Below are 21183 nucleotides of genomic sequence, written 5' to 3'. Positions count from 1 at the left end.
AAAGAGAATTAGAAAGTAGAAAGAAACGAAATAAGAAAGTCAACAGTCATACGGACACAACGACAATAACAACTAAAAATAAAACAAACCCAAATGTCTTTGAGGTGTTCTTGATCCCAATTAATTTTGTACATTGCATTAACCGTCGGTAAGAGTTAAGAGCGGGCATCGGTACAGCTGCGAGGTCTCTCTCCGCCAGTATTCTAATTCTATACGGGTCTAGAGTAGAGTAGGGCCTATGACTATGGCTGTTATTATTCACAGACACCTGTCTGGGAATAACGAAAATTTGTTATTCCCAGACAGGTGTTGGCAGAAAGGTTTTATGTAAAATGCCAAATTTTCTTTTAAAAATCCCAGTGGTTATTTGTGTCCCAAAACGGTCAACATCAAGTGATATTTAACACAAGATGAAAGTAAATAGTGATAAATATCAAATCCAGCTTTTAAAAAAAAAAAAAGCAAATGGATCAAGGAAATTTCTTTTGTCACTTTGAACTGAAAACGTCAAACTGGCAATTCGCCTTTTGTTTCAACCAGTAATGAAAGTTGTTAATCATCAAATCTGTTCAGTCCACCAACCATTAAAATTTTCACTGTTAACTTTATTGGTCATCTTTTGTTTCTATAACTATAATTTGTTCATTCTGACCACAATTTTAGGGATATTGATGATGGCCGGGAATTTGTTTATTTTGTGGACGAATTCCTAGGCCAAGGTGTTGCCCAAAACCGACAACACCTGTTTATTCCCGTCTTCTTCATACAAGACAATACAATTTATTATCACACGTTCACAAAACTAGATCTAACAACATATTCTAATCAGAGATGTGAATTTTAAGATACATTGATACCGGTGTGGATAGACAGCTCAGTGGGTTAGACTTCCTTTCATTTTGCTCCTTTTAGCTGCACAGATTCGACTCCGAATCTGACATGCCTCTCAAGGCAGACGACTTAACCATTCGGCCATGACACCCGCATGAAGGTCGACACATATTGTGTATAATATGTAGTAATGACTGATTTAATTAATTTAATTGGTTAATTTTATGTTTTAATTGATATTTTACTAACTTTACTTATTTCTATTTGCATTTCGAAACATTCCATATTCTGGAATGTGGATAATTGTTTGAAAAAGCAGAGTTTCAAAAAAGTGTCTGGGAGAAACGAAAATTGGTTATTCTCAGACACCTGTCTGGGGATAACAAATTTTCGTTATTGGCAGACCCTGTCTGGGAATAATCACATTGTAGGGCCTATAGCCTAAACTATAGTCATCAGGATTTTCATGTTCAAGGGGCATCATTATCATTATGGATACAATGCTTAACAACAAATTCTTCAACTTCGTGATCTGATTGAAGCAGTGTTGTGTGTTTGAGTGTGTGTGTGTGCCAAAACTTGATATCAATATGCAATGGTATTGATTTGCACCATGGAACATCTGAGGGTCAACCAATTTGCTCTCATTGTCATCAATATAATTTAACTGAAAAAAATTTCATAATTTTAAAACTAAGTTCACAGTTTTTTGTGTGTTTTTTTTTTTGGATCTAAGTAGCCTCAACATAATACAGTAGAACATGAAAGTAACGTACTCGGAAATAGCGAGTAAAATCTAAATCCTCGTTTTTTTCCCTTATTTGAGTCAATAAAATTAGCATGAAAGTAGCGAGTATGAAAAAGAGGTCAACTCGGAAATAACGAGCATTTCCTGCCCCAGCCTAGGACTGCGAACGAAGTAAAGCAAAACAAGAGACAATGGCAATTTAAATATTTTTAGCCTAGCCTCTTTTCTTTTCTTATTTTTCGTTACGAGTAATATTACATAGTAGCCTAGTCTGTAGTAGTACATAATAGGCGAAACAAAATTGGGTGGGGGTTGGATTTGTGTCAGTGACTTCTTATATAGGTACTATCAGTTGACAATGGTTTGTGTGCGTGTGTGTGTATTGGGGGTGGGGGTCAATTATTCACCCAATGTGGTGCCACGCGACGCGCGAGGTAAGCACATGTCAACATGCCTCACTTCGCAGCATAGGTCAGCGAGTAGCATCGTTAACGAACGACACGATCAGCGAGAGAGGGGAGTGTGGAACCATTATTTCAATGGGTCAGTGATTGAGTGATGCGCTTGCTTACCTCATCAAACATGCCGAGTGCATATAAACACTCGCGCGCGCACACACACACACACACACACACACACACACACACTTCTATGTTCTTGTTTTTTTTTCTAGTCATGATTTTACTTGAAAAAAAAAACAAACAAAAACAACAAAAAACCAAGCATTCTGCCACTTCTGTGAAGAAATTGAAATAGGGGCGACGGCTTTTACTCGAATTACACACTGAGGGGAATAACCAGCAATATTATAACCTTTCCTGGCAACTCGGGAATAGCGAGAACTCGGAAATAGCGAGTAATCAGGAGTGGACCCGTCGAACTCGCTATTTCCGAGTTCTACTGTAATACTGTAATGCAGGGATGGGTCATATAGCCCAACGTTGTAACCCAGGTGAACAGACCTCAATGGTAGAAACACAATGAATCGGCGATCTCAAGAAGTGGGTGAGAGAGGGATCTAGAAATGACTTTGGGTTTGAAACGAATATTTTTGTGTTCGTGGATAGCTCACACGGTAGAGCCACGCTCTCACCTGCCAGGCGGAGTTGTCGTACCAATAAGGTCGCAGGTTCAAACCCCACCACCGCCGCGAAAAAATTTTTTATTCTCTATTGTCTTCTGGCACTTTTCTACTCACTTCATATCTTGTTGTTACCAACATAAGTGCCTGCTCCACTCACTTTTCTGAATTAAAAATTCACCCCATACACCGGAGCATACTCAATGTCTCAATCGTTTCTATGTTATATGTTTGTGATGAGAATATTGGCTATTAAGCTTAACTGCTGGTCAAAATTACTTCGCGATGGCGGTGAACGAATCGGCGATCTCAAGAAGTGGGTGAGAGAGGGATCTAGAAATGACTTTGGGTTTGAAACGAATATTTTTGTGTTCGTGGATAGCTCACACGGTAGAGCCACGCTCTCACCTGCCAGGCGGAGTTGTCGTACCAATAAGGTCGCAGGTTCAAACCCCACCACCGCCGCGAAAAAATTTTTTATTCTCTATTGTCTTCTGGCACTTTTCTACTCACTTCATATCTTGTTGTTATAAACACAATGATACAGATATTGAATAGATAAGACTACTGTACTTATATCCCAGTGACATGAGAGCCTTTTGTATTATAATACATGGTGGTAATATCGAGCCAATATATTTTCTCTGCACGCAATATTCAGAAACTTACATTCATTTATTCTTTATTAGATTTTATTTATATTTGAAAAGCTGTTTTTCCCATAATGCTTGCTTAATATATTTTTTTCTGCTCTTGACAGATTACCCTTGTTGTTGATTTAAATACAAACACATTTGAAAAGGATTTCAATATGGCACACTACAAAGGAGCTGCAAAAGAAGGTGATCGTGCCGCAACCCTCATGAAAAAGCGAGCGAAAGAACAAGAGGAAGCTGAAATTAAAAAAAGAAGGATTGAAGAAGAATTAGCCATCGGGAGCATTTCAAACAAGTTTGCAACACATTATGATGCTATTGAGCAGACACTGAAATCAAGTACCATTGGTGAGTCAGTTAACAAAACCTGTTGAATATTTATTTTAACAGTGATGATAATCTTCCACATATGTGGAATTCCGTGATTTTGGGAATTTCTCGGAAATTATCCGCTGAATTTGCTGAAAGTTCACAGGTCACCTTCTATATAGTTTGACACCTGTGCTCAGTTGCATGAGATTTGGTGATTCTCCTGTTATTATGACATAATGTAGCCTAAACTGATTGGCATCAGGTGTCAGAAGTGACACAAAACCATTGGTGGCCTTAGATTAGTTAATGGTTGACAGGGAAGGGGGGTCTAGAGTCTAGATTTTTCTTTTTATTATTATAGGTGTCTATTGGCTTTTAAAAAATATCTCTATTTCTCTCTCGTTACTTTTTGTACTGCTTTTTTATTTATTTATTAATTTTTTATTTTTTTTATATAACATTCATAGAGCGATTCATAAACTATTCTGGCAGGGTAATTTTCTCTCTGTCTGTGTGTGTGTGTGTGTGTCTCTCTCTCTCTCTCTCTCTCTCTCTCTCTCTCTCTCTCTCTCTCTCTCTCTCTCTCTCTCTCTCTCTCTCTCTCTCTCTCTCTCTCTCTCTCTCTCTCTAAACAACTTTCTTGCCTTTTTGCAAAAAGTTTATCATAATCTCTTGATGCAGTGATATTATAGACCTTTGAAATTGTTTTGTGAAAAAGACAATTCACTAAATATTTACAAAAAATAAATCATAAGAATGGATGGACACTAGTAGTAGTAATACATAGCTATAATAGTTCATTTAATTTTTGCATATATGCTAGCTTTGACCAATGAACCGAGACATTTTCCTCCTTTTTGACAAATTGTATTTGAAGGGTCAAGTTCAAATATGATATGACAATTTATGTGTGTGTGTGTACTTGCGCATATGTGAGCATGTACATGTTTGAGGTAAGAACTAAGTGGAGCCAAAAATAAATAAAAATGGGCAGCGATTTTCTTAAATATTTCAACTCTCCCTTCATTGATTTGAAAACAAAAGAACATGAATGAACCATTCAATTAGTATGTCTAGAATGAATTTTGAGTTTGGACCAGCTATGTGCCGTGTTTTAAATTTATTTTTACACTAGCACTATAAAAATTCTAAAATACATACCCTTAACTTTAAGTATATCAGTGTATGCACAGTGTTGAAGAGGCGAGCTTTTAGTTCTCTACCTGCGCCGCGGTCAAGAGGTCATTCACTCCATCAAATTCCCGACTAGTGCAACGGGTAATCTCCCGTGATACTTAACAGATTTGTTACTGAAATCTGGTTAAATTACAATCGCTTTTGCACAACCACAGTCGATTTTACCAATTTAAACAAATTGGCAACACGTTGAGAAAACTTTGATCTGTATTTTGGTACCAAACACTCTATCATTAGAATTACTGTCTTTGAGATATTTTGCATATCAGCACAATTTCGATTATAGTTTGTTAAATTTAATTTATTGATTGCATTATTATAAGCAAACAAAATGATAGAAATTCTCAAAACTTGCTCTAACCGATGGAGGAATAAAGTAACCTTTCATTCATTCCCTCCCAATCTGTGCATCACTCTTAGTTCTTTGATGATATGCGATAACATCTTGGTGCAGCGGTCCGATTTGTTACGCTTTGATCATTGCTGGTTCAGAGGCATATGGATTCCGGTCAAGATGTCTTCATCACACGTTATATTCAACAGGTGCTCACATGAGTTTAGCTTCATATAATATGAACACATTTATACCGGCTTTTAGTTCCACTGGTTACAAACGTGGTCAATAAAGAACACTAGAATAAAGACAGAGTCGTTTCACATTTCAGTTGTATATATTTGAAATTTACTTCTCAGGTTAAAATATTGTTTCAGTACTTTGTGGGTAAAAAAAGAAACCTTGTATAGTTTGTAATTATAATGATGCAATGATCAATATATGATTAATTAAGGGTGATCATTTTAACTATTCGTGATATAAACACGACTTAATGAAGGGACAAAGGATAAATAGTAACCATGTCATAAAGAAATGTATATATATATATATAATAATATATATATATATATATATATATATATATATATATATATATATATATATATATATGTTTGTGTGTGTGTGTGTGTGTGTGTTTGAGACAGAGAGAGAGAAAGGGATAGATAGAGAGAGAAAGGGATGAGAGAGAGAGAGAGAGAGAGAGAGAGAGAGAGAGAGAGAGAGAGAGAGAGAGAGAGAGAGAGAGAGAGAGAGAGAGAGAGAGAGATGGTCCGACCCGATGGATGGACTTATTGTCTGATGAAGAGGATAGATGAGGGTATGGATGGATCGATAAATTGATGTTGCAATGGTGGATGAATGAATGGATAGATAGATAGATGAGAGAGAGAGAGAGAGAGAGAGAGAGAGAGAGAGAGAGAGAGAGAGAGAGAGAGAGAGAGAGAGAGAGAGAGAGAGAGAGAGAGAGAGAGTGATTTTCATTTCATTTATGAAGGACAAAAGACATTGGTTTATAACTGTAAAAGTCACTCTGCTGCCTCCATAGCCTCGTGATTTACACATGACATATTTTGTGCCGTTTCAATACTTTTACATAACGGGGCTGCTTTTCTAATGTCGACCTGTTGCTGTTCTTTATTCTTTTTGCTCAAGAAGGTTGAGCAAATATTGCAATCACTGATTTATTTTGATTTTATTTCGACCAGATGTGATGACTATGCATGACTGACTAGTTGCTGTTGTCAATGCTTTCCCTCATCTTTGTTTTTAATCGCATTGTCTCTGTCAGAAAAAAAATGTAATATCACCTAGCAGGCATCATGTCCAGTTCTACATGTTACGCGTTGCTGTTGGTCAGGGACCCTATTTAACGCGTTTTGAGCACCTCTAGTGAAAAATGCGCTAAAGAAAAAAGTTCAACATTACGTAGTCAGTCATGACACTTGTAGCGCATAGTTTTGAGGGCTTTTTAGCATTGTCATTATCAATGTCCATATTGAAGATGAGTTAAATTTCTGGTTTTAAAGAATAATATCTGGTTTTGAATCCTGAAACAATTAGGTTTTGAGATTCGTTTTCTTTTCTTCTGTGTTTCTTGACATTTCTACAAAGCCTACACAGTTCATTCAAATGTTTATCATGAATTGCTTGAGTGTGCTCCATGTCTAAATGAAATTTTAAAAATCATAATAAATTCAATTTTGTTGACGCACAGATAGAATTTTAGGAACTTATAGATCTAGTTTAATTATAATAGATTCTATTTGTGGAAGAATAAAAGTTGTTCTATGTTTCTGTTTGAAGAATTCAATTTTCTATTGGAAAAATTAATGCATTTTAAAATACAGAAAAACGGTCTATTTAGGATTGAAATATCACAATCATTATAAACAGCACTGGCATAAAATTACATATGAATGGAAAGAGTAAATCTTGATAAAGATTACAGAGTAAAAAATGTGTGTTTAAGCTCATTGTGAAGCGATAACAAAGAGATGAAAGTGAACATAAATCGACTGGTATCACCCGATATCACCGTAACTGAGCTCACTAGGGGATTCCCCGTAATTTGGCAGGCGTGACCCGGGTCAACCTCGGGTCATCACGAACTAAGTTACCGCTCTGGCGATATTTTCGTTACTGTGTATGAACAATTTAGATGACTCATTCTGCCAGTAAGTCGGACTAATTTTCATAAGATTTTCTGCCATAAGACTGCTCAGCCAAGATTGAGTTGTTTATCTTTATGTTATCGATTTGATAAATCTCATAGCATTGAGTAGTAGAGCCCAAGTAGTCATGACCCATTAAAACAAACATGGCAGTACTCCGGAGAAACTCAGTTTTATGAAAAATATTTATTGGTCAAAGATAATTTTGAAATTAAACCATGTTCTAGTTTTCACTAAATGAAAGAAAATTTACCTTTACTTCGTTTGTCTTTTTTCTTTTGTTGAAGAGAAATTAATTTTCAGTTTTTCATTTTTTTTTACTTTAATTTTTTCATGTAACATATTTTGTTTATGCATGATGATAGAGGCATTTTAGTGAAATGTAAATATTCAAAATTGTATATTTTCTAAGTCTTTTTTTAATATCTTATTTAATTTTATTTCCAAAGTTCTTTTGTTTTGTTTTTCATTGCTCTTAATTTTTTTTTTATAATTTAAATTATCTTTTTATTGATTACAATCATGTCAGCCATTTGGTTTCGCTTCTTTTTCTTTCCTTAGGTTTGGTCACTCTAGATGAGATGAGAGCAAAGCAAGAAAATGTTGTCAAGGAAAGAGAAAAACAACTTGCAAAGAAAAATGCAGAAGCAAGACTTATTGAGAAAGCTAAAAAAGATAAATTAAAAAGGGATAAAGAAAAAGTATGACCAGATGCTTTTCTCCATTGACTATCCTTTTTTATTCTCCCTGCTCTTATTGTTGTTATATACTTTTTTTTATATATATAAATGTTTTAGTAAGGTGGGTCCTTCTTACAATACCCTTTTGAAGTCTGTATACCCAGTCGTGTTTTAAGACCATCAGAATTCCTTTTATTGAGATAAATATACTGCATCAGTAGTTTTCTCCAAAAGATTTTAACTGTGCAGCTCCACGTCTGTGGAACTATCTTAGTTTTAGATCAGAATTTTCTCTGTGGTGTTCATATCTTCTCCGGGTAACTGGAGTAGAGTGGTGGTTGCTGTTGACCTTGCACAAGGTCTCCATGGTTTAGAATCAGAGTTTCTTTCTCTTAGACCGACTGACTATCAAGGCTAATAAGCCCAGTCTATCCGTGTTTGTAGTTTCCTTTCTCCTAGACAGATGGCCTACCAAGGCTAAGCGAGTTCAGCCTACAGCAGATTGAAATTTGAGTTTTCCTTCTCCCAGACAGTTTAACAGGATATGTTAGTGGTTGTTGGGATGCGTCCACACAACAGTGGGCCCTACACAGCACACTTTTTGGTGGCATAGCACCTTCTGGTCAGACCTCCGTAAGGGTACCTGAGATGTACAAGGTGGACAAGGAGTTGGCTTGTTTGGAGAGATGATTAAATTTATCTGGGTTTCATTTGCTAATTGACCAGTGGAAGCTGTGAGAGACACTTCACAAACCCTTTGGTCCAAACAAAAAAGCCATACCGGAATGGCCAAAGCCCGGATTAACAACAACAGCTCGTAGATTTGGTACAGAAAATATATGTTTTTTATTAATTTTATTTTATATTATACAATACCCGATACCCATTCATAAATTGGGACTTTAGACCTTTTATTCTTCTTAACTGGATCCTGTGATGTGTCTGGATGAGACTTTAATGATCACAAACTAAGTACACTAATAATATACGTTTAGAATTTACTTATTTAAACCATTCCCTTTTGTCTTACTTCTGCTTTTAATCATAAATTTAGAATTCTTTGACCATCCCATTTTTTTCTTTTTACTGGCACTGAAATGACCTAAAAATCCTTATAAACAAAACAAAATAAATGATTTCTTTTTATTCCGTTAATTTTTTCTTTTTTTACAGATCACTATGCTTTCATTTGCCTTTGATGATGAAGAAGGAGAGGACAAGGAAGAGGATTGCAATAGTGATAGTGATGACAAAAACAAAAAGAGTGAAAGTTCTGATGAGGAAGATGACATGAATAATGATTACTCAAGTGGCAGCTTTGGTGTCAAGAGAAAGAAACGACTTGGTAATTATTCATTATAACACTGCGTTTATAGAGTGCTCTTAATAACTTGATATAACATATTTCAAATGTTGATTTAGATTTCTTATCAAAATTGACTTTTCAGTATTGCCATATGCATCTTTAATGGGCTTAACAACGTTTAATCATGGCATTAAATCAATGCTATTCTATTGACAAATAAGAACAAGTATAAGGCTGAATGCTGATAAATGAGTTCAGTCTTCTAAAGTCATTATTTAAGATAAAGTTTGACATATATTTTGGAAACGCTGTAAAAATGAGTGGGGACAATATCTCAATCATGCATTTTAATGTCACAAATGGATGGTTATTCTGATACTGTTTGCCAACACCAAAAAATAGAAATACAGCCCTTTTATTCACTCTTTCTTTCTATATTATTATGAGATTCTAATGACTTAGCTAACCTAATTTTATGTAAACAACAGCTTATAAAGCTGGAAACAAACTCTCAGGAAGAATACCAATAAGGCCCAAATGACATGTGAATCATATTTGTAAAAGCATAGTGACTAGAAACATTAAAAGTAGGAAGATTTGAACTATCCCCAACATTTTTCCATGATCTACACTGGTTCGAAATTTTTAAAAAATACTAACAAAAGTAAATGTTTTGGTCAGCATGACAAAATACTATATTCCATATGTTAAATAAATATAATGGATCATACAAATTGACGTGTAAGTCACATTAACTGGGAGACAGTACTCCAGGGAATAGGTTTGACTTATTTCAGAATCTAGCCTTGTACGTTTTTTTTTTGTGGCTGAAGTATCAATGGTTGAATGACCAGATTTTTTAAAAGTAAAAAAAATTGTTGTTTTTTTTATGACGTCTTTTGTGCTACTTATTTACAACCTTGTCTTTTATATTTTCAGGAATGAATCCAAATGTCGATACAAGCTTTTTACCAGATAGAGATAGAGATGAGGAGGAAAACAAGATGAGGTATTGGAGTAGATTGATAATCATGATAACAAACCTTGCAATGACAGTAATGATTAGTGATTAGAACTATTATGCTCTCCCCGGCCAGGTGGAGTTGTCGTACCAGTAAGGTCGCGGGTTCAAACCTCCATTGCTGCCGCAAAATTTTTATTCTCTATTGTCTTCGGGCACTTTCCTTCTCACTTCATCTCTTGTTATTTTAGATTAAGTAAATTTTCTGGCCACATTGAAGAAAAAAAGTGTTTTCCTCATCATGTAATGCTAAACGATAACCAGCATGGTTTTAGATCAAAGAGATCATGCATTACTCAACTTTTACAAGTGATGGAGGATTTTACCAAGTTAATTGATCGTGATCAATGCATTGATGTTGTTTATCTTGATTTCCGTAAGGCTTTTGATTCTGTGCCACATGAGAGATTATTCATTAAACTAAAAGCATATGGATTTAAAGGGAATGTTTTTAACTGGATTAAAGACTTTCTTAATAATCGAATACAAAGAGTCATTGTCAATGGAGTGGGGTTGGATTTTAAGAATGTAATTAGCGGTGTACCCCAAGGAAGCGTATTGGGACCACTTTTATTTCTTTTATATATAAATGATTTACCATGTGGCATAAATTCAGCCTGCAAACTGTTTGCAGACGATACAAAGATCTATAGTACAACTGAACATCATAGCATTCTACAAAATGATATATTTTTACTTTTCAAATGGTCTACAACATGGCAATTAGATTTTAATGTTTCGAAATGTAAAGTATTACAAGGAAAAAATAATCCTTGTCATAATTATTTTACCAATACTTCTATGTCAAATCTACTTTCCGTTATGCCTTATGAAAAAGATGTGGGAATTACTTTTGATTCACTTTTGAATTTTGATGTACATATTGATAATTGTGTAAGCCGTGCAAACAGAATGATGGGAATAATATATAGAACCTTTATAAGTCTTGATAAAACCATATTTTTATATTTGTATAAATCGCTCGTTCGATCAATTCTAGAATACGGAAATTGCATCTGGAGCCCATTATATAAAAGACAATCTATTAGTATTGAAAGTGTACAGAGGAGAGCTACCAAAAATATTTATGCAATACAGTATTTATCTTATAAGGAAAGGTTATAATTTCTCAAGCTTGAAATATAGAAGAGTTCGTGGGGATTTAATTCAGGTTTATAGATTGGTACATGGTCTGGATAGGATAGACTTTTCTGATTTTTTTTTTCATATTCTAATATTACTTTTACTAGAGGGGACAAGTTTAAGATTTTTGTCTCTAGATGCAAAACAAACATAAGACAAAACTGGTTCGGTATTCCTATTGTCCAGAAGTGGAACAATTTGAAATTTGAAACAAAGAATGCAAAATCTATAGATTGTTTCAAGGTGTTAGTAGACAGGGAATTATATGATGGGAGATTTCTATATGACGAATAATACACTACTGTTGACAGGGCTTTCAGTCTTGTATATATATTATGCATTGTTATATTATTATGGTTATCTTCTATATGCGTGTGTGTGTCCTTTGCATGTCACGGTTAAAGATATATGTTTGTACACCACATTTACATGAGTACATTTAAGTTGAAATACTATCTTTACCAGTGTATCATTATTGTAATCTTTAATCAATAGATTTATGACATTACTATTAATATTAAGGGCATTCAAGTTCAAGGGATTTTATCCTATTTTGCCCTATACCATATGTTCTGTTATGTTGTTGAGGATAATACTAAGAATAAAACCCATGTCAAATGCTTCCCCAATCTAATTGTTCTGATTGACATTCTAATATTGTCCAGGGAGCAGTTGAGACAAGAGTGGGTCGCAACCCAGGAAAGGATCAAGAATGAGGAGATTCTTATCACATACAGTTACTGGGATGGCTCAGGTCACAGGAGGCAGGTGTGTAGGATTCAGATTAAAGTCCATGTCTATATCATTTTTTATAGTGTAAAAATAACATTCCTTTGTCTGCCATTTTTAATGATCATTGAATTTGTCATTGCTGCTGCTCAGTACAAGTTTTGGTATTAGTTTAATTAAGAAGGGGCAACTGGTGGCGTGGCGTTTTATACAATTAAACTGCTATTGACTGCAATGTTTTATACTATTCAGAAATCAAAACTGAAACTAATATGGTACGATTCAGCCAGTCTTTGGTGAATTTTGTCAGCTGCCACTTACAGATCTTTTGTTTGTCTAACACGGATTTCAAAACAAAATTTTTAGAGGAAATGGGATAAAAAATATGTTATTTTCTCCTCAGAATGAACCACACGTCAGTTTTAAACCATTTTAAAGTGATAATTAATTTAAATAAGGGTAAGAATCATGCATATTGTGTTAATACCGATTTTATTTCTTGAAATTCAGATTTTTTCCCCGCAGGTCTGATCTTTATACCTTTTCACCAATTGATTCAACTTTAGCTTAGATTTTAATTTACTAAAGTTTTCGTCAAAGGAGATAGTTAAGCATTTTCTGGATATCTTAATAAACATGATAGAATCTGAATAGTTTTAATATAATTGGCATTTCAACTTTTCAATATTTGATGGAGTAATCTAATGGAAAAAGGAAATCTTTACATTTACATCTTTACAAAAGCTTGTGTCATGATTAGTGTGCTTTACTATGCTTGTAAATTTTTGGTTTGGCAGGTCAAGTGGAAACATTTCCATTTTGTAAAGTAGGCCTACAAATGGAGTCATTGTGTGAATCTCATTCTGAACACAGACAGAGAGACATTATATCTAATCTTCTCATCTTACTTTTTACTTGGCGCTTATATGACCTTACTTGTGTTGCAAGTGCCTTTAAACATTCAAAAATAAATAAGTTGTGGTTTAGTGATGTGAAAACAGGTAAACCACTGAGCAGGCTTTTTATTTCCTGGAATTTATAATTTGGGGATCAAAATTTCATAGCTGTTAAGTATCACAAATCTGACCCAATTATGTCTGTGTTTATAAATGTTATTTGCTCAGATTGAGTTTTTCGACCATCATTTACTTTAAATGGACTTGTTAACATTTGTAAAAAAAAAAAGGGATGATGACATCTGCTCAATGTCTTCAGCTATTTTAATTTTTATCAAAGGATAATGTAAAAAAACAAAGCAAGACAGATTTGAGTATGTACTTTTTAAAAATCACATATTCTGGACACTTGTGTGTTTGGCTTAGATTGAACATTGAGACGGACTAAATAACTTTTAAGGTTGTGTTTAAATTATAAGAGTTTGTCTTTTTCAACGTTTTAAAGCTTAGATATTTAAAAGGTAGTTTCTCCGTTATGAAGTATTCCAAGCTCAATGTGATAAAAAGCAGTTTTTTTCAAATTCAGACCTTCTGATCCAAAACACTACTATACTTTTGGCTCACCATTTAACATACAATTTTTGGTTTTTCTTTTGTTTCCTCAGGTCAGAATGAAAAAGGGCAATACTATTGTACAATTCTTACAAAAATGTTTGGAATCATTACGCAAGGAGTTCAACGATCTCAAACCAGTGTCTGTGGATCAGTTGATGTACGTCAAAGAGGATTTGATTATTCCTCATCATTACTCATTCTACGATTTCATTGTCACTAAAGCAAGGGGGAAAAGTGGTCCTCTGTTCAGTTTTGATGTTCATGAAGACGTGAGGATTACAAATGATGCTCAGGTGGAGAAGCATGAATCCCATGCTGGCAAAGTCTGTCTAAGGAGTTGGTACGAAAGAAATAAGCACATTTTCCCTGCCAGTCGATGGGAGCCTTATGATCCAGAGAAGAGCTGGGACAATTACACAATATCAGACAAAAATGCTGTAAAAATAACTGTAAAATAAATGATTTAATTAGTTTCTTGGAACATATTTGTAGCTTACTTGAATGGTTAAATGAAAAGAACATTCGGCAACTGTTGATTTACAGGGTTCCCACTCGGTCGGGAAGTCGGGAAATGGTCTTGAATTTTCTAATTTCTTCAAGATCGGGAAAAAACGGTCTTGAAAATAAAAACGGTCTTGATTTTTCTTGTCTGAGTCGGGAGCTTTCAAATCGGGTGTAGTCATAAACCTGAAGTTTGGTGTCATATTATTTACTTATTAAGCAGTGATGATAATCTTCCGCGGAATTCCGGGATTTTGGGAACTTCTCAGAATTTTTCAGCTGAATTTGCCGTGTCAAACATTTTCCTCAAAACCACAAAATCACCATAATGTCTTATGTCATATTTTGACACCTGTGCTCAGCCTCGTGAAATTTGGTGATGGTCCCGTCTTTATGACGTCGGGCCAGACAGAATGACGCCAGATGTCACAACACAGTTGATACAGAAGATCAGTGGTGTTCTTTGATTAGTTGATAGTTGAAGGGGAGGGATAAATGAGTCTTGATTTTTTTTTCTCTGATGTAGGTGCCTATTGCCTTTCTCTCTCTCTCTCTCTCTCTCTCTTCTCTCTCTCTCTCTCTCTTCTCTCTCTCTCTCTCTCTCTCTCTCTCTCTCTCTCTCTCTCTCTCTCTCTCTCTTTCTCTCTCTCTATTTCTTTTGCAACCATCCATTAAATAATCTGGCAATACAGAGATACAATAAAGCAATGGTGATTGGCTTCGTTTACTCTTCTTTTTTTTTTGCCTTTGGACTATGGTTTGAAATTTGAGAGATTCTTTGGTTGTATTTATAGGCTGCATAACCACTAGGTTTCCGTAATCAAAAGAAAACAACTGTAGGCCTTTAAAATGTTATGTGAAAAGGACAATTCATTAAATGTTTACAAAAAGTAAATATGTCTAATGATAAAACGGATTTACACTAGTAGTAATATATTACATAATACAAAACATTCCTGTTACTTTTACATTTTGCTTGTGTTTGAGAGACCGAAAAATTTTCCTCCTTTTTGATAAATTATTATTAACATCACTGATTAAGCTATGTTAAGTTAACTGCTAATCATCATGCCTGGTGGAACATTCCAGGAGTTCTGGACCAAATATCTGGCTTTCAAAGACTGGTTTAAAAATACTAGCAACAATCTTGAAACATACTGCATATTGTGTAAAAAGACTATTTATATCAAGGCCATGGGAAGGTCTGCCTTGACTTCCCACATGCAAGGGAACAATCACAAGTCACAAGCATTGGCTATATCTATGAGTGACAGGGGGTCGTTACTTAACTTAGTCTACGTCTACTAGCTCTTGCGCTTCTGATTCAAAGCAGGCACAGGTGATGCCAAAGCCTTCATCAAGAGATAGTTTTGTGTGTAAGTCCGATGTCATTGATGCTGAGATTTGGTGGTGTGTGAGAACGGCAATGAAAAACCACTCTGCCAGTTCAAATGAAGACATTGACTTAACTACTTTTATTTTACAAAGAGGATTTGATTATTCCTCATCATTACTCATTCTACGATTTCATTGTCACTAAAGCAAGGGGGAAAAGTGGTCCTCTGTTCAGTTTTGATGTTCATGAAGACGTGAGGATTACAAATGATGCTCAGGTGGAGAAGCATGAATCCCATGCTGGCAAAGTCTGTCTAAGGAGTTGGTACGAAAGAAATAAGCACATTTTCCCTGCCAGTCGATGGGAGCCTTATGATCCAGAGAAGAGCTGGGACAATTACACAATATCAGACAAAAATGCTGTAAAAATAACTGTAAAATAAATGATTTAATTAGTTTCTTGGAACATATTTGTAGCTTACTTGAATGGTTAAATGAAAAGAACATTCGGCAACTGTTGATTTACAGGGTTCCCACTCGGTCGGGAAGTCGGGAAATGGTCTTGAATTTTCTAATTTCTTCAAGATCGGGAAAAAACGGTCTTGATTTTTCTTGTCTGAGTCGGGAGCTTTCAAATCGGGTGTAGTCATAAACCTGAAGTTTGGTGTCATATTATTTACTTATTTACTTATTAAGCAGTGATGATAATCTTCCGCGGAATTCCGGGATTTTGGGAACTTCTCAGAATTTTTCAGCTGAATTTGCCGTGTCAAACATTTTCCTCAAAACCACAAAATCACCATAATGTCTTATGTCATATTTTGACACCTGTGCTCAGCCTCGTGAAATTTGGTGATGGCCCGTCTTTATGACGTCGGGCCAGACAGAATGACGCCAGATGTCACAACACAGTTGATACAGAAGATCAGTGGTGTTCTTTGATTAGTTGATAGTTGAAGGGGAGGGATAAATGAGTCTTGATTTTTTTTTCTCTGATGTAGGTGCCTATTGCCTTTTCTCTCTCTCTCTCTCTCTCTCTCTCTCTCTCTCTCTCTCTCTCTCTCTCTCTCTCTCTCTCTCTCTCTCTCTCTCTCTCTTTCTCTCTCTCTATTTCTTTTGCAACCATCCATTAAATAATCTGGCAATACAGAGATACAATAAAGCAATGGTGATTGGCTTCGTTTACTCTTCTTTTTTTTTGCCTTTGGACTATGGTTTGAAATTTGAGAGATTCTTTGGTTGTATTTATAGGCTGCATAACCACTAGGTTTCCGTAATCAAAAGAAAACAACTGTAGGCCTTTAAAATGTTATGTGAAAAGGACAATTCATTAAATGTTTACAAAAAGTAAATATGTCTAATGATAAGAACGGATTTACACTAGTAGTAATATATTACATAATACAAAACATTCCTGTTACTTTTACATTTTGCTTGTGTTTGAGAGACCGAAAAATTTTCCTCCTTTTTGATAAATTATTATTAACATCACTGATTAAGCTATGTTAAGTTAACTGCTAATCATCATGCCTGGTGGAACATTCCAGGAGTTCTGGACCAAATATCTGGCTTTCAAAGACTGGTTTAAAAATACTAGCAACAATCTTGAAACATACTGCATATTGTGTAAAAAGACTATTTATATCAAGGCCATGGGAAGGTCTGCCTTGACTTCCCACATGCAAGGGAACAATCACAAGTCACAAGCATTGGCTATATCTATGAGTGACAGGGGGTCGTTACTTAACTTAGTCTACGTCTACTAGCTCTTGCGCTTCTGATTCAAAGCAGGCACAGGTGATGCCAAAGCCTTCATCAAGAGATAGTTTTGTGTGTAAGTCCGATGTCATTGATGCTGAGATTTGGTGGTGTGTGAGAACGGCAATGAAAAACCACTCTGCCAGTTCAAATGAAGACATTGACTTAACTACTTTTATTTTACAAAGAGGATTTGATTATTCCTCATCATTACTCATTCTACGATTTCATTGTCACTAAAGCAAGGGGGAAAAGTGGTCCTCTGTTCAGTTTTGATGTTCATGAAGACGTGAGGATTACAAATGATGCTCAGGTGGAGAAGCATGAATCCCATGCTGGCAAAGTCTGTCTAAGGAGTTGGTACGAAAGAAATAAGCACATTTTCCCTGCCAGTCAATGGGAGCCTTATGATCCAGAGAAGAGCTGGGACAATTACACAATATCAGACAAAAATGCTGTAAAAATAACTGTAAAATAAATGATTTAATTAGTTTCTTGGAACATATTTGTAGCTTACTTGAATGGTTAAATGAAAAGAACATTCGGCAACTGTTGATTTACAGGGTTCCCACTCGGTCGGGAAGTCGGGAAATGGTCTTGAATTTTCTAATTTCTTCAAGATCGGGAAAAAACGGTCTTGAAAATAAAAACGGTCTTGATTTTTCTTGTCTGAGTCGGGAGCTTTCAAATCGGGTGTAGTCATAAACCTGAAGTTTGGTGTCATATTATTTACTTATTTACTTATTAAGCAGTGATGATAATCTTCCGCGGAATTCCGGGATTTTGGGAACTTCTCAGAATTTTTCAGCTGAATTTGCCGTGTCAAACATTTTCCTCAAAACCACAAAATCACCATAATGTCTTATGTCATATTTTGACACCTGTGCTCAGCCTCGTGAAATTTGGTGATGGTCCCGTCTTTATGACGTCGGGCCAGACAGAATGACGCCAGATGTCACAACACAGTTGATACAGAAGACCAGTGGTGTTCTTTGATTAGTTGATAGTTGAAGGGGAGGGATAAATGAGTCTTGATTTTTTTTTTCTGATGTAGGTGCCTATTGCCTTTCTCTCTCTCTCTCTCTCTCTCTCTCTCTCTCTCTCTCTCTCTCTCTCTCTCTCTCTCTCTCTCTCTCTCTCTCTCTCTCTCTCTCTCTCTCTCTCTCTCTCTCTCTTTCTCTCTCTCTATTTGCGGGTGGTTGGATGGGAGCATCACCCTTGAATCGTATACCTATGATGTTCGCATGGGTGTACGATCCGATAGTGATGTCGTTTCTTCTTCTCTTTACTAGCCTATCCTGCTTCTTTGGTTTGTGATTGTATTTTTGACAGGGGATATTTTTTTTCCTGTAAATCCTCTGCCTGTTTGTTCTTGGTTATTTATAATTTAGCTTATGTCTTTAGGTTATGATTTTGATTGACATTTGTACTATTTTTGTTAGATTGCTTGTTTTTTTGTTTCAGCGGTCTCTCATATAACCTCAATTGTGTTGGAAGAGACCTAAAGCAACAAACAAACAAAAAAAATCTCTCTCTATTTCTTTTGCAACCATCCATTAAATAATCTGGCAATACAGAGATACAATAAAGCAATGGTGATTGGCTTCGTTTACTCTTCTTTTTTTTTTGCCTTTGGACTATGGTTTGAAATTTGAGAGATTCTTTGGTTGTATTTATAGGCTGCATAACCACTAGGTTTCCGTAATCAAAAGAAAACAACTGTAGGCCTTTAAAATGTTATGTGAAAAGGACAATTCATTAAATGTTTACAAAAAGTAAATATGTCTAATGATAAGAACGGATTTACACTAGTAGTAATATATTACATAATACAAAACATTCCTGTTACTTTTACATTTTGCTTGTGTTTGAGAGACCGAAAAATTTTCCTCCTTTTTGATAAATTATTATTAACATCACTGATTAAGCTATGTTAAGTTAACTGCTAATCATCATGCCTGGTGGAACATTCCAGGAGTTCTGGACCAAATATCTGGCTTTCAAAGACTGGTTTAAAAATACTAGCAACAATCTTGAAACATACTGCATATTGTGTAAAAAGACTATTTATATCAAGGCCATGGGAAGGTCTGCCTTGACTTCCCACATGCAAGGGAACAATCACAAGTCACAAGCATTGGCTATATCTATGAGTGACAGGGGGTCGTTACTTAACTTAGTCTACGTCTACTAGCTCTTGCGCTTCTGATTCAAAGCAGGCACAGGTGATGCCAAAGCCTTCATCAAGAGATAGTTTTGTGTGTAAGTCCGATGTCATTGATGCTGAGATTTGGTGGTGTGTGAGAACGGCAATGAAAAACCACTCTGCCAGTTCAAATGAAGACATTGACTTAACTACTTTTATTTGAAACAAAAGTTCAGTCAATACAAAAATTTAGTTGTGGAGAAACTATTGGTCTTGAAAAAAATTTGGCAGTCTTGAATTTTGAAATGGGTTTTGAGTGGGAACCCTGAGTCCACCTCAACATATTTTGTATACATCCCCCTCAACCGAGAGCATTGCACCAATATACTTATATAGAGGGAAAAGCACTTGTTATACCTATTTACCTCAACCGAATGCGTTTCACCCATAAAATCTGACAGAGAGAAAAAGCCTGGTTATGTCAACATTTTTAGGGAGCAGCTGTGGTGGAGTGGTTGGTGCATTTGACTCCAGGTCAAAGGGACCCAGGTTCAAACGTAACCTGGTCTGGATTTTTACCTTGAGCAAGAGAATTGACTCCAATTGCTTCTCTCCACCTAGGTGTAAATTGGTACAGAAACCGAATGAAGCTCAGATATCATGGACCATTTGGCTCTTAATGACGTATTATTATAATATTTATTCCCCTAAACTGAGTGCATTGCAGATCAGTGTGTGTCTTTAAATTTTAACCCTTTACTTTAATGGCAGATTTAGATTATTGTATTACGCTGTATGCTACCCTACACAGCTTTCACCAAGATATTAGCTAATATATGATTCAATCTTCAATAAAGATTGAGCTGCATCCCTGTTTCTTGGTGATTGATGGTTGAAATGCATTTTTAAAAAATAGTAGACAGTAGGGTCATCCTCGATTGCAATCAGCGCACCAGATTGTGATTGTGTGAACAAAGAATTTTAAACTTAAACTTTCAAAAAGAATATGCGACTGTAAATTGGTTTCATATCAACAACAAAAGTGTCTGAACAAACAATCCTACATTGCAGCAGAATGTTTAAATTGGTCATTAGCTTTTCTACTTATCAGCTCAATATACCACCTTGTTAATCCTTTACATTCAATTCCAACGCAGTGTCAAAGTCAAAGACTAGCGACAGTGACAAGTGAAGACCTGACCAGTTTGTCATTCACAAGTGAAGGGATCGAAATCGTTTGTTTTTTTATGTTTTTAAGGGTTTTACGGCGCTTGCAACACATTAAGGTCATATCAGCGCCAGTAAAAAGGAAGAAAATGGGATAGTAAAAAGTTCTAGAATTACAATTAAAGCACAAAAGAAAAGGTGAGACAAAGGGGAATTGGTTCTAATAAATAGGGAACAGATATAGATTCCAAGAGCACACTATCAAAGTACTTAGTTTGAGATCACCTAAAAGTCTCATCCAGACACAAACACGGGTCCCAACTAAGAGGAATGCACTCAAATGTTTACATTACAAATCATATAATATAATATGTAAACTAAACATAATACAATACATAACAGTGTCATCTCCCAAAACTATAACTATACATTCGACTGTTTCCCTCCCAGCCAAGGAACTCCAGCCAGGTTCAGGACAAAACTAAGTAATCTCATTCCAAGACAACGACAGGAAACAATTGGAAAACGGGTATGGGGGGATAGAAGACACAGC

At 35.5% G+C, this 21183-nt stretch overlaps 2 protein-coding genes across 3 annotated transcripts; both read left to right on the top strand.

The window, feature by feature from the left end:
* The first annotated feature begins 5 nt into the window (after positions 1-5).
* On the top strand, positions 6-16670 carry LOC144979981 (protein FAM50A-like). Of its 2 annotated transcripts, none has more exons than XM_078927381.1 (7): positions 6-148; positions 3421-3664; positions 7895-8034; positions 9187-9358; positions 10259-10328; positions 12149-12251; positions 13774-16670. In XM_078927381.1, exons 2-7 carry the CDS (start codon positions 3472-3474, stop codon positions 14179-14181), a joined length of 1086 nt encoding a protein of 361 aa, XP_078783507.1. In that variant the 5' UTR covers positions 6-148; positions 3421-3471; the 3' UTR covers positions 14182-16670. The 2 variants fall into 2 exon arrangements, with proteins under 2 accessions (XP_078783507.1, XP_078783517.1); XM_078927391.1 differs by having other exon boundaries at positions 13-104; positions 13774-14204.
* A 415-nt stretch (positions 16671-17085) lies between these two features.
* On the top strand, positions 17086-17795 carry LOC144977944 (protein FAM50A-like). The gene is made up of 2 exons (XM_078923383.1): positions 17086-17284; positions 17560-17795. Exons 1-2 carry the CDS (start codon positions 17086-17088, stop codon positions 17793-17795), a joined length of 435 nt encoding a protein of 144 aa, XP_078779509.1.
* Positions 17796-21183: the final 3388 nt, after the last annotated feature.

This window comes from Berghia stephanieae, chromosome 1 (assembly GCF_034508935.2).
Source record: "Berghia stephanieae isolate SIO BIC M18660-M18661 chromosome 1, UCSD_Bste_1.3, whole genome shotgun sequence".
In the NCBI taxonomy this organism is placed as follows: domain Eukaryota; kingdom Metazoa; phylum Mollusca; class Gastropoda; order Nudibranchia; family Aeolidiidae; genus Berghia; species Berghia stephanieae.
This window is presented reverse-complemented; position numbering and strand designations above follow the sequence as displayed.